At 53.5% G+C, this 27,760-nt stretch overlaps 1 protein-coding gene across 1 annotated transcript in view; it reads right to left on the bottom strand.

Moving 5' to 3' along the window:
* Positions 1 to 4,967: 4,967 nt before the first annotated feature.
* The window catches only part of ARRDC1 (arrestin domain containing 1), a gene marked incomplete at its 5' end in the record, with an annotated part of 36,325 nt that continues 13,532 nt past the window's right edge, over positions 4,968 to 27,760 (bottom strand). The window contains 7 exons of the mRNA XM_082492613.1: positions 4,968 to 5,131; positions 6,086 to 6,497; positions 6,676 to 6,852; positions 7,229 to 7,411; positions 7,882 to 8,036; positions 8,594 to 8,644; positions 23,465 to 23,575. Coding sequence (XP_082348739.1) covers positions 5,067 to 5,131; positions 6,086 to 6,497; positions 6,676 to 6,852; positions 7,229 to 7,411; positions 7,882 to 8,036; positions 8,594 to 8,644; positions 23,465 to 23,575 — 1,154 coding nt within the window. The 3' untranslated portion in view covers positions 4,968 to 5,066. The remainder of the gene's footprint in view (positions 5,132 to 6,085; positions 6,498 to 6,675; positions 6,853 to 7,228; positions 7,412 to 7,881; positions 8,037 to 8,593; positions 8,645 to 23,464; positions 23,576 to 27,760) is intronic.

The following is a 27,760-nucleotide window of genomic DNA, read 5'->3' as shown; positions in this document are numbered from 1 at the left end:
GCTTCCTCTGCCTGGGAGAGTGCATCCCTCCAGCTGGACCTTTCCCAATGCCGGCAGTGATGGAGAGCGTAGGTCAGCCCATCTGTGGCCACCCACCCCAGCGGTTCCCCTGCCGGGTTGGAGCAGACATGGCTTTGCTTTCACGGCATCTGTAAATCAGCTTCGGAGCTGGGGCTGTCGAGGCGTATGCCTCCTCCGAAAACCAGCAGCCACTTCTCACCCACTGTGCCAAGCCCGGCCAGCGGCTCTCGGTGTACAGACGGCGCTCATCACACAGTTACCCTGAGCAAAAGCACCCATGGCCTTAAAAAAGGGAGAGCTTTATTTACTTTTTTTTTTTTTTTTTCTCAGTTCTTTACATTTGGTGGTTTAAAACCCAGGACAAAAAATACTCCCCAGAAGTGGTAAACATGTAAAACTGCTCGTTTACATTTTAAAACCCAGTAATAAATTGCACAGAAGTCTTAGGTTGTACAGAGCCATCACAAATATTGTTGTATAAAACCCCAAAATCTGTAAAGAGAAGCACAGGAATAAAGAATTACAGCCACGAGTATTGGTACAAGAAAGGGCACAAGTTTTGAGGGTTTTACCCCACCAGTCTCTCTTGGGGAGGAGGGACAGAACATTCCTGTTGCAGATAGTTGGAAATATTTTAAAATACAGAGTAAAAAACAAACGGACCCCAGAAAACCCTTCATCTCCTCTCTTGTGCTGGCTCAACAGGAAAACTTCCTAGCCGAATATAACTTTTACAAAACTACTCAAAGTTCAGTGGAAAGCTAAAAAAGAACCACCCTCCAGCAAAAAGAGCTGCCTTTGCGCCCCCCCCCCCCCCCCCCCCGTCTCCCCTCTCCCCATCTCCTGCAGGCAGTGGGACAACAGGTACCGAAGTGGAGTGTTGGAGGACACAAACAACACTGGAAAAAGCCAAAACCATGGAGGCAGCACATGTGGAGAGCGGGACAAGAACAAAGCCACGAAGGACAAAAAAGAAGCAGCAGAAAAAAAAAAAGAAAAAAAAAAAAAAAGGACAGATGATATTTTTGGTATTTTCCATTGAACACTGAGTTTGGAAACAATTAGCTCACAAGCTTCACTCACGCCCCACCGCTCCCCATTTCGAACAAAACCAAAAAAACAATTGCTTACAAATTTGAGCCAGGAATTTCAATGAATTCCTGAGCGCGGAAGTTTTTTACCCAGAGCTGGGTTTGGAAAAATGGGCTTTTTTTCCTCTTTATTCCAGAGTTGAGCAAGAGGAGAGAGGGGTGATCCGGGGAGCTCCCCCCGGACTGAAAGAGGTTGAAGCCAGAGAGGCTACAGAGAAGAGAGACAGCAGCGAGGCAGAAGACAGAGGGACTGATCCCTCGCCCTCTCCAGAGGGGAACGTACTCTCACCCAAACGTTTTTAGCCCCATCGCTCATCCAAAGTCCTCATCTAGCCCCAGGACCCTGCTGTCACCGTGCCCTGAGGCCACAACTGCAGGTAGGTTTAAGGAGAGGTGGACTAACTCCTCCGTCCCGCAGTCCTGGACCATTTCAGAGCAGTCCGTGAAACACGAACAAGGCTCTTTGTGGCTTTGGTCCCCTGCTGCAGTGCTGGGGGACAGGCAAGGCTGGGCAGGAAGGTTGGAAACCACAGCGCTTTGCCCGTTATTTCTGTCCGCTCGCACAACGGCGAGAGTGCTCAGAGACAAACCGAGGGCGATAACCCACCGTGCCATGGCCAGGGCCACCTCGAGGGTCTCAGAGAAGCCCCTCCCTGCAGGAACTGTGCGTGCCCAGCCCCACCATCCACAAGAACAAGGACCACCATGAGGTCCAGCTCCAACTCTTTCCTGCTCCCACCACAGCAGCCAGCGGAGATGGACACTCCTCACCAGCAAAGAAGAGCGTGTCCACACGCTCCTTGCTTTGGAAAGGGGACACTGTGTACAGGGAGAGGTGCTGAAGGGACCAGGCTGTGGCAAATATAATGTGGGAGAGCAAGATCAGGTGCACAGGAACACGGCAGAGACGCAGGGCACAACACAGGAGCTGGGTGACATACAGCTGGCATCTCCTCTCCTCTCCCAGTCCCCACCACGTTGGGTGCATTCCCAGCTGTAAAGGTTAAACGAGGAGGACAGACACTGGCTGGGGGTCCGTAAGGGCATCATAGTGACCTCTTGTTTTCTGTTGAATGCAGTTGCATTCGAGCTTTCCAGCCAAGGAACATGGGCTGGACATGGCACCAGCAGCTCGGCTTCAGGGATGGAGAACAAGGAACTGGGAACCCAGTCCCGGCCCAGGCTGCCTCTCCCAGACCCCGGCTGGGTCCGGAGCCTGTAGCCCAACACAGCACGTCCAGAAGCATTACCAGCTCATCAGAATTTTTCCAGAGGCATGGAAGGTATTTGGGTTGAAGCCTGAACGCAGGGATACGTACTGCCGACAGCGAGAAAGGCCACAGGAGCTACAGGCTGAGCCAGGCAAAACAGCATCACTAACTGGGAGGAAGAGGAAGAGCACTGGGGAAGAGATGTACCATTAAGAGCAAACAAGCACCTGCCTTTGACACCCTCTGCATCAAGAATGCTTTTCATGGGAGGCACAGGCCACCAGGCAAAGCAGAGAGAAGGATCCTCGTGTCTGAGACACACCTCAGGCTACTTGCAATGACAACATCTGGGCAACACCTACATGCTTCAGACATGGTATCACCAAACCGTAGGTGGGAGGAGGAGCCTTCTTCCATTTTTAGTAAGTTTATTCCAAAACTTACTAAAATGGTGGCATCCAGCCTTTCCAGCCAGACCTCAACTGTTCCATCTCCGTCCTCCCAAAGGGAGAGTCCACTCTCCTCTTCCTCCCCACCAGCCCACCTCTCCACTCGGACAGCAGAGAGCACTGCCTGGGACCCATGGGCCACTTGCACAAATCACGGCTTCAGTACACAGGGCCAGGCAAGCAGCAGTGCGGCAGCTGCTCTCTCCAGAGCCGAGCCCACGTGGTCCCAAACTGCCTCCAACCCTCTGGAACTATGAACCCAGCACCACGGTCAGGCTGCACCGTGCTTGTTTTCCCCCGAGCTGCTTTGGTAGAAGTCACCGTCCTTCCTGGTGAGAGCAAAAAAACTGGCTTCATTTGGTAAGAAATCAGCAAGGTGCATTCCTGGATTTGGCATGAACAGGCACATGGATTAAGCATCAGAAATGGATGAAAAAGCACAGCATTTCTCTTAGAATAATTTATTAAATACAGCATTAAAATTTGTATTTATGAATTCAATCATTAAAAACAAAACTTCATCTCATATAGATATATATATATATTCAGGGACAATGACAATCATTCTATCAACATTGGTGCATGTTGTGCCAGCACTGCTCAGAACGGCACCTTCTCTACACTATCTTTAAAGCAGTTCAACACTTAAAAAAATAAAAAAGAAAATAAAAAGCATTTGCAAAGAAAGAGTGCAAAGCAGGGCTTGTCCCCAGCTGCCTGCCAGGGGTGTGCAGAGGCGGGCTCAAGCGAGGAGGCAGAAGCTGCAGTGCTTCTAACAGGCTGCTTAGGTATTGCCCGCCCAGCGTGGAGACCAATTCTCAGAGGTGCCAAAGGTCTGCAGTCCACAGTTTCAGCCGTGGCTGGATGCCTGTGACTCTTAAATATCTGGTTTGTGGTTTCCTCAGCTTGGGCAGTCAATACTAAAAAAGCTAAACAAGGGGTGAAGAAAAAAAAAAAAGTTGGTTTACATCCACCAGCTTCTTCCCCTGACCTGCCAGGTCCAGCGGAGGCTGCAAATGAGGCGCAGCAGTTTGTGTTCCAGCTCACTCATTTTCGCATCTTGGTGTGGCTCGAGAGGCAGCTCAGGAACGAAGCAGTAAACCAGTACCAGTTTGCGGAGAGAACTGTCCCCAGACCCTCGCGCGCTGCCTTGGCAGCATGGACTGCTCCTGCGAGAGACGCCTGGCTGAGCCTCGAGGGAGGGTCATCCCAGAGGGAAGGGCTCCCCTGGACAGGGTCCTTGGGCAGACTCAGAGGTAGCATCAGACAGACTTTTGTAACATGATTGTCGTGTAATTCTGGCCTGCCAAAGGCAGCGGCAGCTGGGATGGAGGGGGCACCCTGCAGGGGTGGGAGATGGGACATGGGGGATGTGGTCCCCCCTGCTGGTGGACTGACTAGCGCTGCTCACCCTGGGTGCTGCGGTCCAGCAGCGAGCAAGGATGGACTGTCTCCTACGGGGCTTTTCAGAGAAAAGTCGCCCCTGCTGAAAAAGACCAGAAGCTGGCTGGGGGCCACCCCACAGTAACACCGGGCTCTCCCTCCACAGCTCATCAGGGCCTCTTGGGTTACGAGCAAGTGCCCCAGCGAGCTCCCTGCTGCCAGAGCCCGCTCTCCTCTCTCCACATGCAGGCAGAGGTGCAGCCTGCTGCGAGAGGACCAAAGGTCACTCACCCCACAACACAGGTACAGCGAGGGCTTGTGCTTTTGGCGTTTTAAGAGTCCCTGACCTTCCAAACCTGCTTACTCCAAGAAACCTCCTGTTTCTGCTACCCTTAGGACCTATGAGGACAGGGAGGAAGGGCCGTCAAAACCATTTCTGGAGAGCACGTGGCCCCTAAAAGAGAAGAGAAGGTCCACACAGCCCAGCCTTCACCTACAGTGGAGACATGCCCAGTCAGGAGCGTTTCAGATAAGGCATCGCAGGTGCTTTGATAGTAAAGCAGTTAGTGTTGACTACAGTACTTTAAACACAGGCGGCTGCAGAGGGCATCCCTGGGACAAAACCAGTTCTCCAGCACTTGGTGGAGCAGGAGACGGTTCAGTTTCCCAGACCTCTCCTACACACACGCACTGCAGGCTGCTCTGGCTGCCCTTTTTGTTTCTTGCCCCGCCCCCCTCCCCCCCCTTCCCCAAAAGAGACTTCAAAAGCCCAGGCCAGGATGCGCCATTGACTCCCCCCAGGGAGCCGGAGAGATAAAAAGATGCCTTGTGCTGTACCAGACTTTGCAGTAGGCAGGTGAACCGTGGCGCCTGGGGGTGGGCAGCGCCAGCAGGGCTCGAAGCAGGGGAGGCTAGTTGCCATTGCTGATGCTGGAGTTGGCACTGCTGCAGCTCTGCTCATAGGATGGAGGCGCCTCTGCGGGGGAAAGAAAGAATAAGAGTGGCTACAGTGGGTGTTTGGGAGGTTCCCTTCACCCCAGTCTATGTAATGTGATGCAGAGTAAAGCAAACGGCTCACATGTACGCGTCACACATGCAGGCACTCTCTCTACAGGACCCTATAACCTGCCCCACTGAAATAGATGGGGTTTGCGTGTGCACACGCAGAATTTGAGCCAACCAGTTCCATCCCTGTCCTGATTTTAACCCTCCAGGGGTTAAAATTAGCACCTCGAAGTCCCGTTCTGTTTCTCCCCTTCTTTCACGAGCATCCTGATGTACTTCACATCACAGGTGACCCGTGCTCCGTGTGCCCCAAGCCAGGGCTGAGGGGACACGGTGAGTGTCTCGTTACCCCACTGCTAACAAAGGGGTTTATTTGGGTAGGACTGTGCTAACATTCTGTCTGTGCTAACAGGCACCACTGGTCCCTGACATCCGGGACAAGCACAGCTCCAGGAATCCAGCACGTTGGGATTTCCCTAAGCTTTTCCATTCTGGACAGTCTCTCAGCTCCCGCCCCCACAGCCTGTGTCTCCAGCCCAGCTGCAGGCCCACTCCAAGTCAGACAGAAGATTTCAGTTGCATCATTTTCCTGGCTCTGCTCCCACCAGCCTCACCACAAGCCAAGAAGTTTTTCTATCAGTGGGAGGCTGAAAGCTCATTTAAGAACAGGGAGATCCTCTCACGACAAGCCCAGGGCAGGCACGGGCGTAGACGTGGGAACGGACAGCCGGCTTTTACAGCTGTAAGAGGGGACTCCTCCGGAGGCTAAAGCAGAGAGATCTCATGATCCCCTCTGACATCAGCCCTGGCAGGCTGACATCCCTATATTCCCACCTACTTCGCAGCTAGCAAGGAGACTCTTGTTGTGGGAGACATTTACTACCACACCGCCAGCCCGTTTAGATCTCAGGAGCACGCTGCTCACCGTATGGGTAGCCCCACGTGCTGTACTCCGGAGGCAAAATGAGAGAGCTGGCCGTGGGGACGGGCACCACGTTCCCCTCAGCGTAGTAAGGGACAGTGGCGCCAGTCGACAGGCAGAGCGTGGGATGGTTTGGGGAGCCTGTCTGCTCCGAGTCCACCCTTATCTCCTGGAAGCTCAGTCCTGGGGCGTAGCTAAACGGCTGCTGCTGGGAATGGCTTTTGGTGGGGATCAAGATATTGTCCATCGGGTGATAACCGCTGGCAGCTTCCTCTTCCTCCGGCGGGGCACTGGGTACCACTGCAGAGGGTATGTGCTGGATGGACCGGGAGGGGCTCAGAGGCACCCTGTTCACAGCAATGTTACCAATATAAATGGGGAGAGTGACTGAAACCTCTGGAGACTTGAGGGAAACCTGGAAGAGAAGGAAAAACAGTGGCATCCTCTCTGTTATACATTGCACTGGGAAGGTTCACCTGATGCGAGGGCCACCCACACAGCAATGGAGTTCAGCAATCGAGCTCAACCCAGAGGGGAGCACAGAAGCTGCAGCAAAGCCCACTGGAGCTCCCCAGGAGCATCGAGGTACTCACTTGGATGTAGTAGTCGATATGTATGAGGCTACAGCCCTGAAGAATGGACTGGGGCAGCGCTGGAACGAGGATCTGCTCCTTCCATTCTGCATGTTTCCAGGCTTTCACTCCTGAGCCTTCCACCTCCGCAATGGTCCTCAGGTCATAAATCCAGCGCTTGGATTTGTAAGCCACTTTCTGTACAGACAGGAGAAAATACAGGTAGCAGAAAGATTGCAGATGGTCTTCCATCTTCCACAAACATAAGTCAGGACACAAAACCACCCAACTGCTTCGTCAAATAAGCATGAGTGAAAACCTAATGTGCATATTACAAGGCAGAAATACCCATCATTATGTGACAGAATGAGTTGGTATAAGCAAGACAAGTTCTACCACCTCTTTGCCCAGGAAGAAACGGAGTTAGCCAGAGGTCTGGACTCCACGCTGCCACCCCCCAGCCACACACAGCAGAGATGCACTTTGTGGTGAGAACTGCCCCAGTTTCATAGATGTCTCAGGGGTAAGGTGGTCTACCAGCACAAGCCAAAGAATCACCCTTTCGGATGCTTACCTGGAGCAGACTGGCTACCACAGCCCCTGTGTCCCGGCCCGATTTGTTCTCTATGTCCGTGCGGAGCTGGATTGCCTGCCCCACAATGTACCCTTTCAGATCCGAGGTGGCGGTCAAGATAATGTTGCCACTTTTCACAAGCTTGTAGTTGAACTTCTTGGTGACTGACATAGTGTTGGGCTGCTGCAGGACAGCAGAAAGACAGAGATGTTGGCTCAAGAGAGTCAAAGATTCAAAAACAGCAAGCAGAAATATCTGGTCTGAAGAGGACACAATGAACCAGCAACACAGCACTGCTGCAGACAACAGGTCTCTTCTCCATCCCCCCAGTTTTGTTGTCCTATTAGTCTCCCTTCCCTTCAAAGCAAGTTCCTCAAACCCAGGTCTCTACAAGCGCTTGGTGCTATTGGCAAACGCCTCTCTGCATGCTGAAAATTCACCTAAATCTTCCAAATCAATGTGTAGAAGAGTCAAAAATGACTGGGAGCAGGGACTGATGGCAAGGGAGGACAGATAAAGAGCCCTTGTCCTGCTCTTGCAAAGTCAGAGCATGCAGTCAGAGAGTTGTCCAACCACCCAATTATTCCCCAGACAGCATGTGTGACAAGGACAAGTGCTTGGTACTTCCCAGCCATGCTCCTCCTTGTTCTTACCTCAATGTCAGGGATGTCGTTCAGGTTGAGAGGGCAGAGAACATAAAAGATCTTGTTGCACTTGTAGTCCTTGGAGAAGCGAGGTGTGTCTATCACAGCTTTCACTTGATGGAGGACCTTGCCAAAAGGGCCTTCAAATGATGTAGGAGCAGAGGCTAGAACCAAGAAGACCATAAAGCTGAGTCAGGCCAAGTGTTCCTGAACTGGAAATAGATAGTTACTATAAACATCTTCCCTCTTCACCCAAGGAGTTCTGCATGTACCTTAGAGACAGAGCACATGGGGATTCCCCAAAAAAAGACCTGGGGCTGAATACTTGGGTCACTTGGAGACCTTGCTGCAACCTCCCCATAGAAGGGATCCTCTGCAGTCACAGGTTCAATAGCAGAGATCCTCTCCCTGAGTGCAGTGCATGCAGGATGGCCAGCTAGCCACAGGCCAGGACTCCTGCGCACACCCAGAGAGCTTATAAGGTCATGCTTGGAGAGGTGTCAGCGACAGCTCAGACCTGTCTTTGCACAAGCGCAGAAGGTACTTGCTCATCTAAGCTCCTCTGCTGTCTGTGGCTGACCTTATGCTCCCTCTAGTGTCTCCGGGCCAAGCTGCCAGCCTGCCTCTACCATCCAGCCCAAGTCCTGCTCAGCACAGCTCCAGAGGCTGCAAAAGCCAAGGCTTACATGGAAATGCCTTTGGCCGTTTATCTGCACCATACCTGGCAGCAGGAACTGGAAGGGAAAGTTGTGCTCTCCGGCTGTCAGGACCCCTGTGGGAAACAAGAGTAAAAGGTAAGTGGGACAGGCCATCGCCTTGGAACAGCGGTGTTGGAGCATGATCTTCTGGAGAGAGGCCACCACCTGGGGAAAAACACACAACTTATTAAGCTGCCTTCAGCCCACTGGACAACTCCATGCTCATCCTCCAGATCCAGCGAGCAGTGCTTGACTCAATGTAAGCATCTGCTGCCACCCACCTCTCTTTGGGACAGGAGACATCTCCATTCCCAATGACTGGTTCCACATTAAGATACTCTAGAAATAAGGTGGTTTGGGACAGGATTTAAGGGATCCCAGTGCCATAGCAAGTGGTTAACCCCACACTCCTGACACAGGGCATGGAGAAGGGATGCTGTGTGTTTATCTTTCTGCAAGCAGGCTGCAGGCAGTCAGGGGGAAGGTGAGAAAGCAGAGGCACTGTCTGAGGGCAGTGAGGAGATCTGGTGGGCATCAAGCCACTATAGCCTTGGCTGCATACCAAGCTCCATGCAGATCGCACAGTGTTCAGGAGCTGGAACCAGAGGTCCATCTCCCAGGCCTAAATCTACTCCCGGTCCCGAGAAGGGACCTGCAATATCTCAGCCTGGCTGCTTAGACAACAGGAGCCAAGGAGAAGATTTCCACAATGTTAAAACCTCAACACTGGTTTTCTTTAACTGCCTCCCACTCTGCAACAGTGACCTGGTGGGCACAGATCAGGGCCAAGGCTCAGCGCACAGCTAGAACAACAGCTACAGGCTCAGAATCCTGACCCTATCCACCCTCCAGCACTCCCATCCAGACTCCCAGCTCCCTCCCAGGATAGCCACGACGGCTGAACTGGACCCACAGCGTGATCCAGTAACATCAGGCAGCTCCCAAAGTTGCCTTCAGTAAGAAAAGCACTAAGGTTTATCCACATTCATTAAATACGTGTAACCATGAGAGGCTTTGGTTTTAAGTTGGCAGTGCTAAGAGGAGACCTGGATACTGATTAAATCGAGCCGTGTTTACGCTGCTTTGTAGGATCCTTGCTGGGGGTACCAAGACTGTAGATTTAGCTGGCTCTTTTGTTGATGCAAGACAGAGGAGACAGCTTGCCCGTTAGGAATATTGGCTCCACAGAACTGACCGTAAGAGTGTCCTATCGTCAGGGGATTAAGTGGATTATGTGACCGGGGAGGTGGGGAAGAAAGAAGGGTAAATCACCCCCCCACACACACACTGACACTGCAATCCGGGTAAGGAGGCCAGGGGAGGTGGCGTTTGACTTGGTGCAGCCTTCACCACATGAAAAACCACACCTTCACCCCTCTGCTTGTTCAGCCACCGTGTAGAGACCTAAGGACACCCCAGTTTGTGTGCATGCCGCCTGCAGCACAAAGGCAGGCAGAACAAATAATATGACAAGCATCCTATTGCATATCGCTACAAAGGCGAGTCAGGAGAAAACTAAGAGATGTCTACTTATATATTTTGTCCTTACAGAGAGGAGCAAGATTTGCTCATTCCCATCACCCCACCCAGAACACCTCCCTAGTGATTTCCCTCCCGGTCCCCCAAATAAAACCCAATTATGTAGGCTAAAATGCAACGCTCGGTCTTGTCACCAGGTGGAGGCACAAAGCCGGTCACCGCCTTCGCTGCCAGGCCTGATGACTTGCAGAGCTGGGACAGGCACAGAGGTGTGGGACAGCTTCTCCTCTTCCCTTCTTGGGAAGCCTCGCTTGGTTAAAGGCAGCGGATTGAGATGTAGCAGGTGCCTTTGCTTGTTGGTTACCGGGTAAAGCCTGGCTAATATGACTCAAGTAACCCAGTGCTTGTTTGCTGCTCCAAGGGTTTCTGCCTTTTATTGGACACCATTCAACATTGATCTTATACCTGTTATCCTTACTTTTGGAAAGCGAATCGATAAACTGGAATACACCAACTCTCCTGTGCGGCTTCTGCATTGCAGTAAGGGGACTTTGCTCCATCTGAAAGGGAGAGGGAGCAAGTCCCGTTACCGCAGCGCAGAAGGAAGGGAGATGGGAGTCCCAGAGGATAGTGGCCACTGAGTTTCCACCAAGACCTGGAGACTTTCCAGCTGTCTAACCCGCAGAGCCCCAGGTGAGCATGCAGACAGCGATTTCAAGTCTCCTGCTAGCAGCATGAAACTTTGCAACCCTTCCAGGACCCTTAGGAAGAGCTCACAGACTCCACAAAGTGAAAGTCCCTCTCCTACATTACAGGCAGCATGATCCAACAAGTCATGTCAGTCAAGCTCCTGCCCCGTTGTTGTGCACCAACAGAAAGCCAGGCTGGAAGTGACCCTGCAAGTTCACAGTTCTAACCCCCTGCAGAAAACTAGGGCTCCTCAAGGTTGCTCCCAATGGCAGCACTGAGCAAGGCAATAAGCTCTTCCAGCAACATGCATGGCCAGCAGCACTTGCAGAGGATGAGGTTCGGCTGTCAAAGCCACTGTGTGACTTGGTGGCACTGATGCAGTTTCCTCACGGGTAGCCCAGCCTCCAAGTAAGTCACCAGATGAGAACTGCCCACAGGTCAGGGTTGACCACCTCAACAGCTCAGACCAAGCCCAGAAACCTGTTGGCTCACCGCAAGCTCAGGCTGGCTGTGACGCCACCTGGGGCAGGGAGCAGCCTGCAAATCCCTCCTGCAGCTCCTGCCTGCAACGAGCTGCCCACGAGGGCTGGAAAACACTGTTCCCACTCTTCACGGCCAGCGATGAGTTCCAAGACCAGCTACTCCAGACTGAAGTTGTGCCCCGTTGCAGTTCACATGGGCCAAGGGCATCACAGCAGTGCTTGGCTCATGGCCACGAGAGCCCAAACCTCAGCCCTGCACCAAGCAGGGAGCCAGGGAAACAAAGCAAGCTCTATTCTCCACTCCATTAAGCAGAGAGATGCTGCAGGCAATTAGCAGTAGCTCTTGCTTTCAGACCTGCTCCTTCCAGCCCCCAGTCTCCTTCCCCCAAAGAAAGAAGTGTCTTTATGCCACCCCTGAGATCCTCCACATACAGGGAATTCTCCAGCAGGCTGGACTGAGCACCCAGGGCCTACCCACAGGCACAGACACCACCACGCATGGCTTCATTTACCAGCATAGCTAACGAACAGCCGGATGCTCTCAGAGCCCCAGTGTCCAGGTAAACAACTACGTTTCTTGCCCTTATCAAAAGCAGAGAGGCTGTTTGAGCAGGTCACTGGTCCAGGGGCTACGAGGGGCAGCAGCACCCTCAGCCCTGTGTCCGGCTGGGGACCCCCAACCTCAGCTGTAGGCAACCCTGAGCAGGGATTCTGACAATCCCACTGGTGAGCAAAGCGGAAGGGGTGTGGGAGTTCATTGCCAAAAGCTATTTCAGAGACAAGGGTTAATAAAAATAGATGAAGAAAAACAGACAAATCCGACCAAGACAGGAGACTCCTGTGAAAGCACAGGCATGATCCAGAGCACTTTGTGGAGCAACAAGGCAGCGGAGACCACAGGCAAGCCTGGGCCCTACCTGCTTCCCGCTGCAGGCAGGAGGAGAGCAGATCACAGAATCACAGAATTTTCAGAGTTGGAAGGGACCTCTAGAGATCATCCAGTCCAACTCCCCTGCTAAAGCAGGATTGCCCGGAGCACATTACTCAAGACTGCATCCAGGCGGGTCTTGAAAATCTCCAGGGAAGGGGACTCCACAACCTCCCTGGGCAGCCTGTTCCAGTCCTCTGTCACCCTCACTGTAAAGAAGTTTTTCCGTGTATTTGAACGGAACTTCCTGTGTACTAACTTGTGCCCGTTACCCCCTCGTCCTGTTACTTGGAACCATTGAAAAGAGCCTGGCTCCATCCTCCTTCAGCCCACCCTTTAGGTACTTGTATGCCATAATAAGGTCTCCCCTCAGCCTTCTCTTCTCCAGGCTAAAGAGTCCCAGCGCTCTCAGCCTTTCCTCGTAAGGGAGATGCTCCAAGCCCTTAATCATCTTAGTTGTCCTTCGCTGGACTCGCTCCAGCAGTTCCCTGTCCCTCTTGAACTGGGGAGCCCAAAACTGGACACAGTATTCCAGTTGTGGCCTCACCAGTGCAGAGTAGAGGGGGAGAATGACCTCCCTCGACCTACTGGCCACACTCTTCCCTATGCAGCCCAGGATTCCATTGGCCTTTTTGGCAACAAGGGCACATTGCTGGGCCATGGATAATTTACTGTCTACTACAACCCCCAGATCCTTCTCCTCCGAGCTACTTCCCAGCAGGTCCGCCCCTAACCTGTACTGGTGCCTAGCATTCTTCCTCCCCAGGTGCAGGACCTTGCACTTGCTTTTGTTGAACCTCATTAGGTTCTTCTCTGCCCAGCTCTCCAGCCTGTCCAGGTCACGCTGGATGGCAGCACGGCCCTCTGGGGTGTCAGCCACCCCACCCAGTTTGGTATCATCAGCAAACTTGCTGAGGATACACTCTGTCCCCTCATCCAGGTCATTAATGAATATATTAAACAAAATTGAATGGACTATTGACCCCTGGGGGACACCACTGGTCACAGGCCTCCAACTAGACTCTGTGCCGCTGATCACAACCCTCTGAGTTCTGTCCCGCAGCCAACTCTCAATCCACCTCACTGTCACCTCATCTAGCCCATACTTCCTCAGCTTCCTAATGAGGATGTCATGGGAGACAGTGTCAAAAGCCTTGCTAGGCTTAGACGCTTGCCCCTCCTGGCAGGAGCTCCTCCAGCAAGGACACTGAAGGGTCCATGTCCGACCTGCCTGGGATTACAAAGCCATTTTGGCCTTTTGCCATGCGGTCTGATGCCTTTGGCAGATGGAAAGTTGGCAAGTCCGGAAGCAAGTCCCCCCCTTATACTGGGAAAAGAGCTGGCAACTGCTCTTAAACTCTCCAGACAGTAACTTCGCTCCTACAGGCTGTGCTTCCATTTCCAAATGCTGACTAGCCTTGCTACAATGGGAAAAGTCTGCAATATCCCTTGTCCCAGCTATCCCGTGAGCATGGGCAGGGCACAGGCTGACCTTGCCCCAACACCCAGGTACCTCTTGCATGGAAAACGGCAGCAAAAAACACCTCGGCTCCCTGCAAGGGACACTTGCAGTGCTCACCTGTCCTGCTCAGCCACCACAACAGCAGGACAGGGCAACGTGTGCCTTGGGGAGAATCCCCAGACTACAGCAAGGGAGACACAGTATCGTGCACTGTGCACAGAGCCATTCTGCCTGCCCGGCCGCATCCACTGTTCAACTCCAGCACCCAAGCAGCAAGGGGGACACAAAGCCCACGGGAAGCCATTCACCGTCCCTGTCCCTCCAGCCTTAAGAGCTTCAAGTACAGATCCAGGACGTTTAATGTGCCAATTCCAGCCACAAGTTGACTTTGCAACAGAGACGGCTGTTGGCAGCAGGCAGAGGTGAGATGGTTTCCTCCAACAGCCAACCTGACACGCAAGCAGCCGGCAGGAGCAGCACTTTCTGCAAGCTCCTTTCTGAGCTGCTCCTGAACCAGGAGCTTTGCTAAAGCAAGCCACAGACTGTGCATGGGCGAGAGCAGGTCAGCAGGAGTTCAGCATCGCTCGAGGGGTCTCTGACAGCCCCACACAGCAGGCGGCAATGCTCCTGAGCTTGCAAACGCACTGCGAGGGGAAAGGGCTGTGCAAGCCACCGCAGCCGCACGCAGCCATTACCTCCCCATTCCCAGAAGCCTGAACAAAGGCCACAGTGTGCTTGGCCGCAAAAAGCTTTTCCTGAAGTTTATGTACAGCTAAAAATACCTTGAGAAAGTCGTTAGGCAGGAGAGGCATCTGGATTAGCAGAGTTCTGCTGTGGAGACATACCTGCAACAGCCTTTCCTCCGATAGGAGCAGAGCCAGCAGAGATTGGCCACCCCCGCATGGCCTTCGGAAACATCCTCCCTAAAAATTCCTGGAGGGAAAGGAGCTGCTGTGCCAGACAGCCTGGAAAAAAATGAAACTAAGGCAGCAGGAGCAGCAACAACACGCTAACAGCATAGAAGAACCATCTTACAGTGCAAAGCAGAGAGTGACCTCCAAGATTTCCCTGAATCCAGTGAAGATTTGTCTGGAGCAAATGGACTGTCCCATTCACAGCTCAGCCGCTCCCCTCCGCTCCATGCTGGGACAGGGGGGCGTTCGCCTCTACCAGCAGACGTGGAGGAGGCCTGGGAGGACACATCAAGTGCAGAAAGTGCCTCAATCCAGAGGGCTGATGCCAAGTCCTCTGCTGTGTCCCCAGGAGGTAACCTGGTGACACAGCCAGGCCCACGTGGGGCTCCACTGGGCAATCAGAGCCTGCGGAGCATCCATCACCAGCGATGGGGAGCGCAGCCCCGAGCCCTGCCCTACATGATGCAACAGACCTCAGTGCTACAGCACCGTCCTACAGCACTTGGGGCATCTATGGTCACACTCATGTGCAGTGGAGGGACAGAAATAATTGAGTTTCCCATGCAAAGCTTGAGATGACCATGCCCCTGAGCCCACCTTGCTGATGGATGCACTGTTCTCTCCTCGCAGACAGCTCTGCTTTGATCAATGAAGGTTTCCCCATACTAACTGCAAACCAGCAACACCACTGCACAACCACATGGGAAAACATGACACCGTCATAACTGCGTGTGGGTGAAATGACCACATGTCTGTATTTACACTGCTAAACAAACGATCCAAGTCAAGTTTCCTCTGCCACAGCCCAGGTGCTGAAAGGCTTTGGACTCTTTTCTGAGCAGCGCAGCTCCCCCAGCCGGTGCTGCCCAGACAGAGCTGGCAGCCAGAGAAGTCATCAGCCCTTCAACACCGCCATCCCTCCGAGAGAGAGAGGAAACCGCCTGCCCTGTCATCACGGGCACAGGGTGAACAGGCAGCCAGCCGAGGGCTGGGAAAGGTCCTCTGGCAGCCTCTGCCCTGGCAGGAGAGCAGGGCAGGGCTGCGTTCAGGAGGAGACAACCAGCCACGCAGGAACAAGGCTCTACCTAATGCATCCTGCCTGGGCTTCCCAGGGCTGTTCTGCAGCTTCCTCGGTTAGCAGCCCATGCAAACAGGTCAGTCTCACAGTACCAGTGGGGCCAGATCTGCCTGGGCTGCACGTTCAAACCAGTACCACCACAGGGACATCTGCCAAACACCTCCTCCCAGGTTGGCTTCCCTAGCCACAGTGACTCCATCCCTGCGGAGCTGGAAGCCACAGGCGGTCACAGCCATCCCTCCACGAGGCTGACCGCCCCCATGACAAAGCCACGACTTCCAGGTTGGTGCCAGAGGAAGAAAAGCCAGAAAAAGGTTGGGAGATGCCTTGGTCACTGATGCACAAACATGCCAGACTCTGCCGAGCGTTATTACTCACCCCGGTGAAATCTCACGCTCCGGTGCCCTGGGAGAGACAGCCCAGACGTCTGAGCACACAGCAGACTGCAGGGCCAGGAAACGCAGCGTGCAGTACAATACACACCTCTGCCTCACCAGGCTTCATCCACGACTAGACTAGAGCAAAAACGATAAATATTCTGTGTATTGCTCCCTCCAGCCCCCAAAGAGGAGGGGGACATTTGCTCCGTAGCCACAACTAGGAGCCTGGAAAGTGTCCCTGCACCCCAGGCACAGAGCTGGGGAGTGGCTGAAATGGGGTTCCTGCCCCCATTTCCGGCTCTCCCAGCTAGTACCTGCCAAGCAGATGGCAGCAGCTCTGTTCCCTCCTGCTGCACACGCAGACGCTGCTGCTCTAGAGCAGAGGAACAAGCTGCGCCTTTGGAGTACACATATTTTTTGATTCTTCTAGTAGAGGAACAGCAGGCTGGGCCATATGGCAATTTCTCTCTGGCTACTTAGCGAGTGATGCACTAACTGTGCTGGCCAAATCATGTAGTACAGAAAGGTACCCAGTTCTTGCTGGTCCCCCTGCCATTGCTTGTAGCAATGTAGTCTTCCTGCTGCCTAAAATCAGCCCTCCCCCTCTTCTGGAGAAGGGGAGCTCCTCCGAAGGTGCTGAGTTAGACTGATACCAGTGTTGTTGATGCACAGCTCAGGTACTCTCCTCTCGAGGCTCTCCAGGCAGACAGCAGGAAAGAAGCAGGTTTGTGTTTGCACTTTCAGGTGGCAAAACAGGCAGCCCTGCCTCTGCCCTGTGCTACAGGATATCGGTTCCCCAGCTACTGGAAGAACCATCACTCTCACTGCAGTCCTGACAGCCAGCACCCTGCCCTCCTGTCTCTCCTCATCTACCTTTCCAGCCCAGAAAATTGAATATTAGATGTAAGCAAGAAGGTCAGAGCTCTTCTAGCTCGCAGGAGGCTGTATCAGAGACGTCAGATGGGAAGCATTGATTTCGTCTGTGTCAGGACACTCCAGGCGATGCCAGGCCACTGCAGCTTTAGCGTTGAGGACTCCAATTCAGTCTCTGGTGGATTAAGCTAATACACGGGATTAAAAACTGCAACAAATGAGGGTAAACGCACACATTTGCTCATGCCCTCCCTGCAGCAGATACAGGTGCCACAGAGGGAGCAGCCAACAGGCAGAAGAGTGACCTGCCAGCACACACGGCCAGGCCTGCCAGGGTAAGACTCGGCATTTAGCTCAGTTTAGTTTTGCTCAAACAAGAGCTCTCCTGCTACCAAGCAGAGCTGCCATACAGCAGTGAGGGAGCACAGTCCCCAGCAGGCCCCAAGCTCCCATTCAAAGCAGCAACTCACTCACGCTGGATTTACATGCAAGCAAACACACAGCAGGAACAACATCCCGTACTCCAATACGGTTAATGCTGCTGAAATAAACCTTTCTGTAACACGGGAGGTACAAGGAGAGGAACAAAACACACCAGAAAGCTCAGCACTGAGGCCAGGGCAAAAGCCCCACTGCTTACAAATCTCTGTGTCAGCATTTTTCAGTGACATTTTCAATGAATTAGCAGGATCTGGCAGTATGGCAATGCTGCAAAAAACCTCCGATGATTAACAGTGATCTATTGAGGCAAGAAAACGGGAAGTGCTGAGGAAGCTGCTGTGACGCAAGGCAATTGGAGGTCCTTCCACGTGGTTTTCCTGGGCTGAACCTGCAAGTTACTGCTCCTGAACCCGGCAGCACAGTGCAGCCAAGAACTGGCACCAGCACATCCTTAATGGCTCACCGCTGCCCATGGGCACCCTCCTGCTCTCGCCTGGCCAGCGGCTGTCCAGGAGCATCACCTGCTGCTTCACTACCTCCTGCTCATACAGCGATTCCTGAGCACAGAACAAGAAACTCAAATCTCTCCATGCCTGCTTAGTCAGGTCACCAAGGTTTTTAAATTCAGCTGCAAAGACAGGATCATCACCCTGTGCTGACTGTTGGCAACACTGCCAGGCCAGCAAAGAGCCACCCCAGGGAAGAGGTGATGCACAGCTGCCCCTTTTTAGCTCTTTGTACAAGAAATGTGCCAGCAAAGGAAGCATGTGGAGCAGCCAGGAATTCCCTGCAGTGCCTTCTAGCTAGCTAACAAGCTGCCAAAAGTAAGGTCAGCTGGAAATTACAGCCAGCTCCCCGCACAGGTTCAACTCAGGTACTAGTAGGATTTACTGGGGGGGGGTGGGGGGGGGAGAGAGGGGGGAAGTCTATCTTTGCATGCACAATCCATCCACAGGGCAGGAGCTGTGTGTGCCCTCAGAGATACAGGGCATCCAAAGAAAACAGCCCCGTGTGGGTACATGGCGGACCTGCTCCTCTCCGGCTGAATAAGGCCAGAGCTGCAGCAGGGGAGGGGGAGAGGAGTGGGAGGCCTCCACAGAGCTGAATTACTCCATTATATCACATCAAGAGAAGCATTTCTGTGTTGGAGAGCTGCGGGTACAAGCGGTGCTATTTTGTACTCACTGCAACGGGTGTACTTGATCTCCTGCACTGCTGACACCTAGAGAAACCCAACATCCCCCCCTCCACTTCTTCCCACCCCTACTGGATTTCTTCACAAAAAGAGGACCCAAGAAAAACCAGCACCAGGGAGCAAGTGTCCAAGTCAAACCCAGGCCAAGTGGGAAAAACTAATCCTGTCTTGGCATCCCCTCCAGGAGACAGATGACGAGCCTCCCCAGAAGGCCACCCGTGGACTGAGGGACCTCCCCGGCGCTGCACTGTGTCCTCCAGCAAACAGAGCAGCGAGAGGCTCCAGACCGGCTGGTACGCTCAGCGCTTTCCAGCAGCTTTTATGTAAAGAGAGGGAGTTCATTAAACTGCTGGCCTGTGTGTTATCACCAGGGCTACAGCACAAACCCTGCACGATCCCCCAGCAGCTCAGGGGTGCCCGCTGCCTCCAGCGTGCTGCTCGGCCCCGCTCAGCACCAGCAAGAGGCTTTCCTGGGGCATAGGCGCTGCGCTGCTCGAGCGAGGAGATGCACCGCACCAGCATAGATGCGAGCAGGGTCCTCTGCAGCAAAAACACTGGTTACCAACCTGCGGGTGCTGAGCCCTCCGCACCCTGGGTGCTGCTCTAAGGAGGGGGGGGCGCAAGAAAGGAAATTAAAGGATGAGGCCAGTGCCTTCAATAAGTGTCTTACATTGCAAAGTGGGCACCTAGATTATTTCAGGGCCTGCCACCTTTCTCATACAACATACACCTTAAAAAAACCCAACAAAACAGTGTGTAATAAAAGCGACAGCTGATGCTACAGAGGACGAGCTGCCCTCTCACTTATTTCAGTGGAAAGGTGTGTGGGTGGAGAAGCTCGGAGTCGCTCTTAGATGCTTAAAGAGCAATCCAAGCCCTGATAGTTTTGCAAACCTCCTCTCCCCTTCCCCCTACGTGTCCTTAAAGAGCCCAGCTCGTTGTTTTTTAAAGTTACTGCTCAGGATGTGGGAAGGGAGAGAGCGAGGCGGGTTGTTTTTCAGGCTGAGCCTGCCTGCCTGCACCGTCCCCCCCAGGTGCCAGCACTGCTGTGGCCCCGCTGGAGAACAGGCTGCTCCCCAGGGACAGGGGAGATGGCCCTGGGGACACCTGGGGTCCTCCCTCAATCCGAGCCAAGGTACTGGGCTGCATGAGCCCTCTGCAAGAGCGCTGGGGATGGTGCCAGCGAGGAGCGTGGCATCACTCTCTGCCCCAGGGCACAGCCTGGCCGCTGCACACACACCACCACCACCCCCCCTCCCCAGCAGGGACACGCTGCTCCCCCTTGCTTTGTGGTTGTTTTTTTTTTTTTTTTTTTAATGCATAGGTTCAAGTTCAAAAAGGAGCAGTAACAGCATTGCTGGAAGGAGGGGAATGCATGAGTCCTTCGAGGCAGAAGCAAGTTCCTCCCCTTCCTCCATTCAGTTTCTATTTGTGCTGCCAGGAGGTGACATCCCCCTTCGTGGGTGAGATGCTTTTGCAGCACCACAGAAAGGCAGCACTCCCCCACCCCGAACCACAGGGCCTCCCCAGTTCCTGCCCTCCCTCCTGCTCTTTGTTTTTCAGGGTGTGAGAAGGAAGGTTGGGCTCAGCCAGCCCTCACCTGAGGGAACAGGCACGTATTCATTCACCCCCGGGCGGTTCTGCATGGTGGGGGGGGTTAATTTTTTTTTTTATTGTTACACACGTGGCAGGACAGTCCCATACGCTACCATAGTATTTGTCCACAGCTGCAGTAACCTCTGATCGCGGTGCTCACTGCCTTTCGCCTGCTGCTGTCCAACACTAGCCAGGGCAGGAGTCGCGAGCCAGTGGCCAGGTTGGCTCCATGCTCCTTTGAGGGTCCTTGATCAGGAATGCTTCCAACTCCCTTAAACCACCCACACCCTGGGCTCCTGCCATCACCCATCGGACACCATGGTCCAGCTCCATGCCCCATGCCCCAGGAGAACAAGCCTGCCTCAGTTTCCCCTCCCAGACGGGTGCCAGACCTGCATGGAAGCACCGTGGGGAGCACCCACTCCCAGAGGCAGCTGCATCCCAAACCATTTTGCAGCCAGACACTGGAGCAGCCCGTCCCTGCCAAATGCTCTTGGCCAGAGTCACGGGCAAAGGGACAGCTCAGAGCAGAGCAGGCACCAAGGGACAGTCCGTCCATCTGAAGCTCCTTCATGTTCTGTTCAGGAAACGCCGGGGCAGCTGAGAGCTATTCCTGGGGAGCCTAAAAACACCGTGGCTGAGTCAGCACAGAGGCCTGCCCTGCTGCTTGTGTCCACAAGGCCGTTGCACGACTCCCCTGGCAAACCCCAGCCACTGCCTCGCTGCAGGGCCGTGCCATGCCGTGCTGCCAGCGGCCCCATGGAAGGAGGCAGACAGACAGACAGGCACACGTGGAGGCAGAGTCAGGGAGAAGCAGCCTGGCTCCCCTGCTGCTCCACCATCCAGGACATGCATCAATGTCACAGCGAGGGCTGCAACGGCAGCCCGTTTATCTCGCTTCCTCACGCCGCAGGCTGGAGCTGTGCCAACCCCCAGGGCTTTTGTTTCCATATCCGCACAGCCCAGTGCAGCAATTGCACGAGACAGTTTCAAAACTGTCTCTGGTGGAGGACTCTGGTCCAAAAGGCAGCAGCAGCACTGCCCTCTCCCACCCGTGTCCCATCGCTTGCTACCCTGCGTCCTCGTGGGCATGGGAAGATGGGCATGGGACAAACATGGAAAGTCCAGAACATAACTCCTGAGCTTGTACCAGTCGCACAAAGAGCAAATGCCCCACGAGCACTGCTCTCCGCTGCAATCCAATGCACAGGGACTGCCTGCCCTCTCCATATCTGCCTCCTGGCAGCTGGAAGCCAGAGGCTGAGAGCTCCCAGCAGTTGTGTCCACTTTGACACAAAAGGCAGAAGAGCACAGGTCAGTGACTAAAAATCCTGGCATGCTGCTCCAGATTGATTGCTGGGACCAGGCTTTTCCCTGTAATTGCACTGTAGCTTCTCAAGACAGGACAGTACTGACACTACAACACACCTCAGCTTTCGAGCGCAGGACTCTATATAGTCCTACAGGACATATTTTCCCTTCAATTCATTACATCTGATAAGTCACGCACTACCATTTCTTGCCTCACTTGCCCGGAGCTGCGGTAGTGCTGGAGGATTTCAGCTGGCCCGTTTTGACTCGATCTCAACCCAGGCACGCAGCCGGGCAGCTGCCAGCTTCGTGACCGGCTCCAGCGCAGAGCGAGCAGCCCAGCCCTGCCGTCCCAGCCCCAGCCCCCCGCTCAAGTCTCAGGCCAGCAGAGTCCACAGTACCAGTGGGTTGACAGACAGCAGCACTGCACTGGGTGATACTTGATGAGTCTGGGTCCCAGAAAATTAAGAGCCAAAAGACCAGAGCTTTCCATGAACAGTTAAAGAGCTGGGAATACCACATTTTGGCCATCTTTGGATTTCAGGCCTTCAAAGGCAACACTTCAGAGCCATGAAAGCGTGTAGCCATCAATGCATTTTCCTTATATTCCTCCCAGTCCACACTGGCCATAGTTGCCAAGGGGACGGCTCCCAAGGGCAACCTCACAAGAAATGACTGCCAAAGCAGCTATCAAAATCTCCCCAAAGGCTGCAGAACCAACAGCACACCCACTTCTTCCCACTCCTACCTCCTGGTTGGCTTTTGCCACTGCTCAGCTTTACCAGGACAGAACCGACCACAGCTCTCCCCGCTCTCCCTTGACTCATTAAATATTAAACCCAAAAGTTGGAAGGTGCATTTTTCAGCGTAATTGCAGGCTTAAACCTCTGCAGAAGTCCACAAATGTTTGCAGCCTCCAGCTCCCAACTCACCTAAGCTCAATGGCCTGCAGCACCTTATTTATAAAGCCTCTGGGACTTTGCTCCCCAACATTCACAGCTGGGCTCTCTGGCAGAGCTCAGCGCTGTATCCAAGCTCAGGCAGGAACATTTCTCATTGCCCTCCAGGGCAGTTTACCTCCAACTGCAGCCCCCGGGCTATGAGCCAAGCCAAGGGGCAAGCCAGCCAGCTGTCTCCATTCTCTGGGACCTGAGAGCAAGCAGCGCTCTTGCCAGTTGCTGCGAGGATGAGGTCAGTCTCCCTTTGACGCTAAAAGCTCTGCTTGAAAAATTGCTGAGCTAGCAGAAACTGCCACTTCAGTTTTACCCATTTCCTGTTAATAGACAGAACAGCACGAGAGTGCTGAGCTCCTGCTAGTCTGGGCTTTTGCCATGTTACAGCTACTGCTACAGCCACCCCCTTCAGCAGGTGAATACTAGCACTTCTTGATTTCAACAGGAGCCAGGGCACAGCATGAATTATTTGTGGTGAGACTGACCTATTTAACAGCAGAAAGACGGCATTCATTCGAGCCCAGATTCCCCAGAGGCTGCTGGTGTCACTTTACCCCACAGGATAATACAACCCTGTCGCTATCTCTGGGCATCTTGGCTTGCAAGAGTGTGTGCTGGTAACCATCCTAGGTCGTTCTGCTTGGAGGACAAGGGACACCTCCACATCCCTTTCGGTGCAAACTACTTCTGACCTGCAGCTGGCTCCTATTGACTAGCTTTGATCAGTGTTTTGTGACTGCCATAGACAACACCCATAGGAAGCGGAACAGGTGAAGCCACAGGGTCTTGAAACAGCAGAGAAGTCGCTGGCTGGCAGCCCCGTTTCAGGTCGATCAGGGCCAGAGGATATGCAAGCGCTGTTTGCAGTGTGGCTGCCAAGTTCTGCAGCTATTCAGAATGCCTCTCTGCACAGCTCCTTCTAAGCTCTTGTAGTCTCTAATCTTGGCTCCCATGTTGTGCGCGCAGGCCAAGGCAGTCGGTGAAGGGGTATTTCACATTGAGAAGATGCTGAAGTCTTGGGGATACATTTCTGTTGACCATCTCAGAATCACCCATCTCCCACCAGGAAACAGCACAGCCACAGGTCTCCACCATGTCCTTGTGGACCTTACCTTTGTCTGCCAGAGACAGCGTGCTGTTGAAATATTGCTCCTCCACAGTCCATGCTGTGTCATTGATCTTGTTAGACACCCCACAGGATCCAACGCAGCTGACCTTGATGGCTGTTGAGGGAAAACACACATGTAAGCACTGGGAGAAAGTGAAACCTCAGGTTCAGACTTGCTTCAAGTACTGTTATGTGGACTTGCGCAGGAGCAGTGCCTCATGAAAACACGCACAGGGTAGAAAAATGGAGCAGAGGAATTGGGTCACACTTCCATTTCAGAAGCACATTTTCCCCTTACTCTCAGTGCTGTTGCATACTTTCTCCTATCCCAGTGCTACTCCCAGCTGTTATGGCCACTGAAGCCCTCATGCTGGCCTCCTTGGACTGTGAAAGCCCTTAGCTGCAGTGATTTCAGCTCCCCGAAAGGTAACCCTCTCTAGTTTTCTCTCAAATTAAACAACATCCCCTCCCAATATGTGCATCAGCCCCTGCACTCAGGCTGACAGCAGAGACCTTTGCGGCAGAGACGCTTTCCTATACACTCAAGTGTCCCTGTCCAGGCAGGGATGAGCGGCAAGAGGGCTCTGCTGCCTCTCACCCCACAAAGAGCTGGACATCCCACCGGCCTCAGGAGGAGAGACATGTTCAGCATAAGCCCATCAGCCAGCTAAACAAGGTGTACAGCCTTGCCCGGAGCACCAGCAGAGAGGTGGATCCCCAGTGCAGCACAAACAAGCCCAGCTGTGCCTCAAGTTCTGGGGTGGCTTTCCCAAGGCAAAGCACAAACATGGCTCAAATTACTCTCCTTGCTTTGAGAAGGTCAGATGGCATCTCAGATGCTTCCAGACCTTGCTGTGTGGCTTTGCTGTGAGCCCTGTGTCTCTAACAGGAGGAGAAACCCACTCACTTGAAGTGGTGTCTGGCTGTTGAGACATGATTATCAATGTGATTGGAGGTCCTGATGCAGGACAAGCGTTAATGAGCAAAGTGGCTTTCAGAAGGACTATGTGGCTTTCAGAAGAGCTACCCACAAGACAGTTTCAGTTGGTCTTGGCCAATTCACAGCAGGTTGAAACCAAGCCGATGTCGACACTGGACCACAGAGACAGACAAACTGGCCTCGTGGAACAGCAGGAGATGCTCTGTGGTGCTACCTCCACACAGGGAGGATGCAGGCAGACCTATCATGGCACAAACAGGGCCTTCAGGGCTGTCGCAGCCTGAATATCTCCTGTCCAGATTCTCACCAGGTTTTGCAACAGCTTTAGTGGATGCCACAGAACTCCCCCACCAAATTCATCAGGTGAATAGTTCTGGCTGGAAGGTGGCAGGAAGAGAGTCTTTTCCTGTTTCACCCATCTGCTCCCCTGCATTCAAGCCGGGTCTCGCAGGAAGCATCTCCCTGAGAGGCAGACGGCCAATTTGCATTGGCTTAAGAGCTCTACCCCTCCCCACTCCACGAGCCTCAGCCATGCTGTTCTCACCACCTCCACCCACCTACCCAAACACCAAGGGTTGTAAGTGATGCTGCTTCCAACCACCTCAAACAGCTCTCCAGAGCACCTGCCTGGCCAGTGGGACCATGGCCTCCATGCTGACTCAAAACAGGGCAGAAAGAAACCCAAACTCAGCCCTCTCTGCAGAGGGAATGCATAGTTCTTACTGCAGCCCCCTTACCTGTGCTTTGCTACATGCATTCAGGGGGAATGGACTCCTCAGGGTTTAAAGTCTCTAACCCCACACTGAAGAATGCCCTCTCCCCATCAGATCTGCTGCAATACCTTCACAGCCTGATCATGACTTTGAACACCGAGGCCCATCCAAGTGCTGTTTGATACTCAAGGGCAAGGGCTAAGCAGCTCTAGATGCCAACTCTCATTAACCAAACATCAATATAGCAGCAAGGCTGACATGGGCTCGCTTGTTTGTTTCTGCAATGTGCATCGGCACTTCCAAGGCAGTGGATGAAAAGGAGAGCATGGCCTGCAAAGAGAGCCACCTGCACCACAGCACACCCAGTCTGAGGTGACACAGGTCCCTCCCAAAGCAAACCACAACACTGAACCCCCCTGAACCCCCAGCTGACATCCAATCCTCTCTTTTGCCCGATGGCAGAGCCAAAACCACGTGGGGTTTCAGCATCAGAAGGAGCAGGAAGTGGTTTTAGCAGGGTGGCATCCTGCGCACCCAGGCACTGGTACCAGCTCTCCTGGTCTCACCTCGGACATACTGCCACAACTCTGGGCTCACCATGAGCCTGCCCTACTCTGAGTTAGCCCAGATAACTTGGACGGCTCAAGTCAAACCAACCCCAGGCTTAAATTTTCCACTCTCACATTTTCACACAGGAGATGCGAGCGAGAAAAGCCCAACCAAGAACTGGAGAACATTCACATCCTTCAGGAGCAACAGCCCCTGAACAGGCTCCCCCTCAGCCTCCCTTCACCACAGAAGTTTATAGATCACCACCATCTGTTGCAATGCCTAGATAAGGGGATGACGGTCTTTAATTCAAGCCTGCTTGCTGCATTGCGGTGCTGAGGCACTCTCCTTCCTGGGAGGCGGGTGGGTGGGCACGTTCAAGCACATACACGCTATGGCCCTTCTCCCTTACCACAGGAGATGGACTCAGCAACCAAAGGCAGTGGGTTTGCAGCCTGGTGGACCCCCCTCTAACCCACCATAAGGGCTAAAGTCAGACCATGTCCAAAAGTCTCATTGCAGCTAGCTAACGAGTTCTCCATGAGTTCTCCACTGCAGGCACAGGAGCTGTCAGCTCCAAGACTTCTCAGTTAACCACTGACATGCCACACTGGTGTGGCTGCAGCCAGCCTGTGCCTACAGAGGAGGGACGGCTCCTGGATGCAGAGCTCCGTGGCTCGCAGGCATCCCAGCCCTTCGTCCCCACCTAGGGCAGCCCTCTCCAGCCACATTCCTGACTGTCACATACCCTGGGGTTGCCATTCCAGGTGTGTGAGGGCAACTGAAGGGGCAGAAAGCAACATTTCAAGCCAAAAAGTTTGAAGGCCCTCTCACAGCAGTGGAGAAACTCTCTCTCTTATCCTCTACACTCTCCAAAGTTGCCAGCATACCATTACCAGGCACACCAAGTCACCAGATGTAAGACAAGGACAAGACTCAGGGCAGTTCAAGTGGCAGGGGATTTTTTTTTTCTGGAGCATCTTCTCCAAACCTACTCCAGAAACACGAGCTCTCCCAGCCTCACTGGGGGAGAAACGAGACAGACGACAACTCCAAGCAGATGCATTGTGGGAACGGGGCTGTGACTGGATACAGGGATCGCATGTCCCAGCTCACCCCCTCAGGCTCCTGGAGGAGCCAGCAGATCCCCAGGCCCCCACAGGGTGGGTGACGCTGGGGGGCAGTGGGTCCAGGGCAGCCAGAGAGCCCCCCCCCATTTCATCCCCGCAGCCACAGCAGAAAAGCCTGGAGGCTGCTCAGGCGATCCAGGAGGTTTCAGAGGTGATCAGTTCAACAGGTCAAAGCATTCTTCTTGTTCCTAACCAGGTTTTGGAGCAGCTAACCATGAAATTAGCCTCTCCACGAACATCCCATGGGCAAAGGAAGATACTGGGGACTTGCCTGGCTGCTGCGTATGGGCTCCTGCCCACGAGCAGGAGGAAGGACATGGGGCAGCTGACAGGCACAACTCGGGCACGTGGTGCTGGGGGCAGCTGCAAACTAAAAATGGTGTTGGTGGGACAGGTCTGGCAAACTGGCACCATCAGAGCTGCTGCAACTAGAGCCACCTGAGGTGCAAAGCTTGTCAGCTCGACTGTCGGGAAGGGAAATGAGCAGTCTGAGCCTTTCCAAGGGAATCTCTGTGCCAAGCTGCAGATAGAGCAAAGAAGAAAACTTTCTACGTCAGAACAGGCCAGTTCCAGTTATTAGAAACCCAATAAAAATGTCTCTGGAATCCAGTGCTACCAGTGGCCCCAGTTACCACATTCCCGCTCCCTGTTTACCCAGGCTGCTTTGAATAAATAAATAAATAAATATTCCAAAAACTGTAAGGCAAGTGGAAGGGGGAAGCAAAGAGCAGCAGAGAAGAAATGAATTACAAAGTCATACAGAAGACAAGAGCCCTTCACCTCTGCAGTCCCCCGGGGATTCAGGGAAGCGGGCAGCTTTGCATTCAGCAGACATCTTTAGCAATGCGCTACAGCACACGCCAAACACTGGAAATAAAATGAGACAGCTCAGCCATATCCATCTCTGCACAAAGTAAAAATAGAGATGCCAAGAGCTGGGCACGTCTGCCCTCTTCCAAGGTGATTTA

The sequence above is a fragment of the Vanellus vanellus genome (genome assembly GCF_965231255.1).
Source record: "Vanellus vanellus genome assembly, chromosome: 18".
In the NCBI taxonomy this organism is placed as follows: Eukaryota; Metazoa; Chordata; class Aves; order Charadriiformes; family Charadriidae; genus Vanellus; species Vanellus vanellus.
This window is presented reverse-complemented; position numbering and strand designations above follow the sequence as displayed.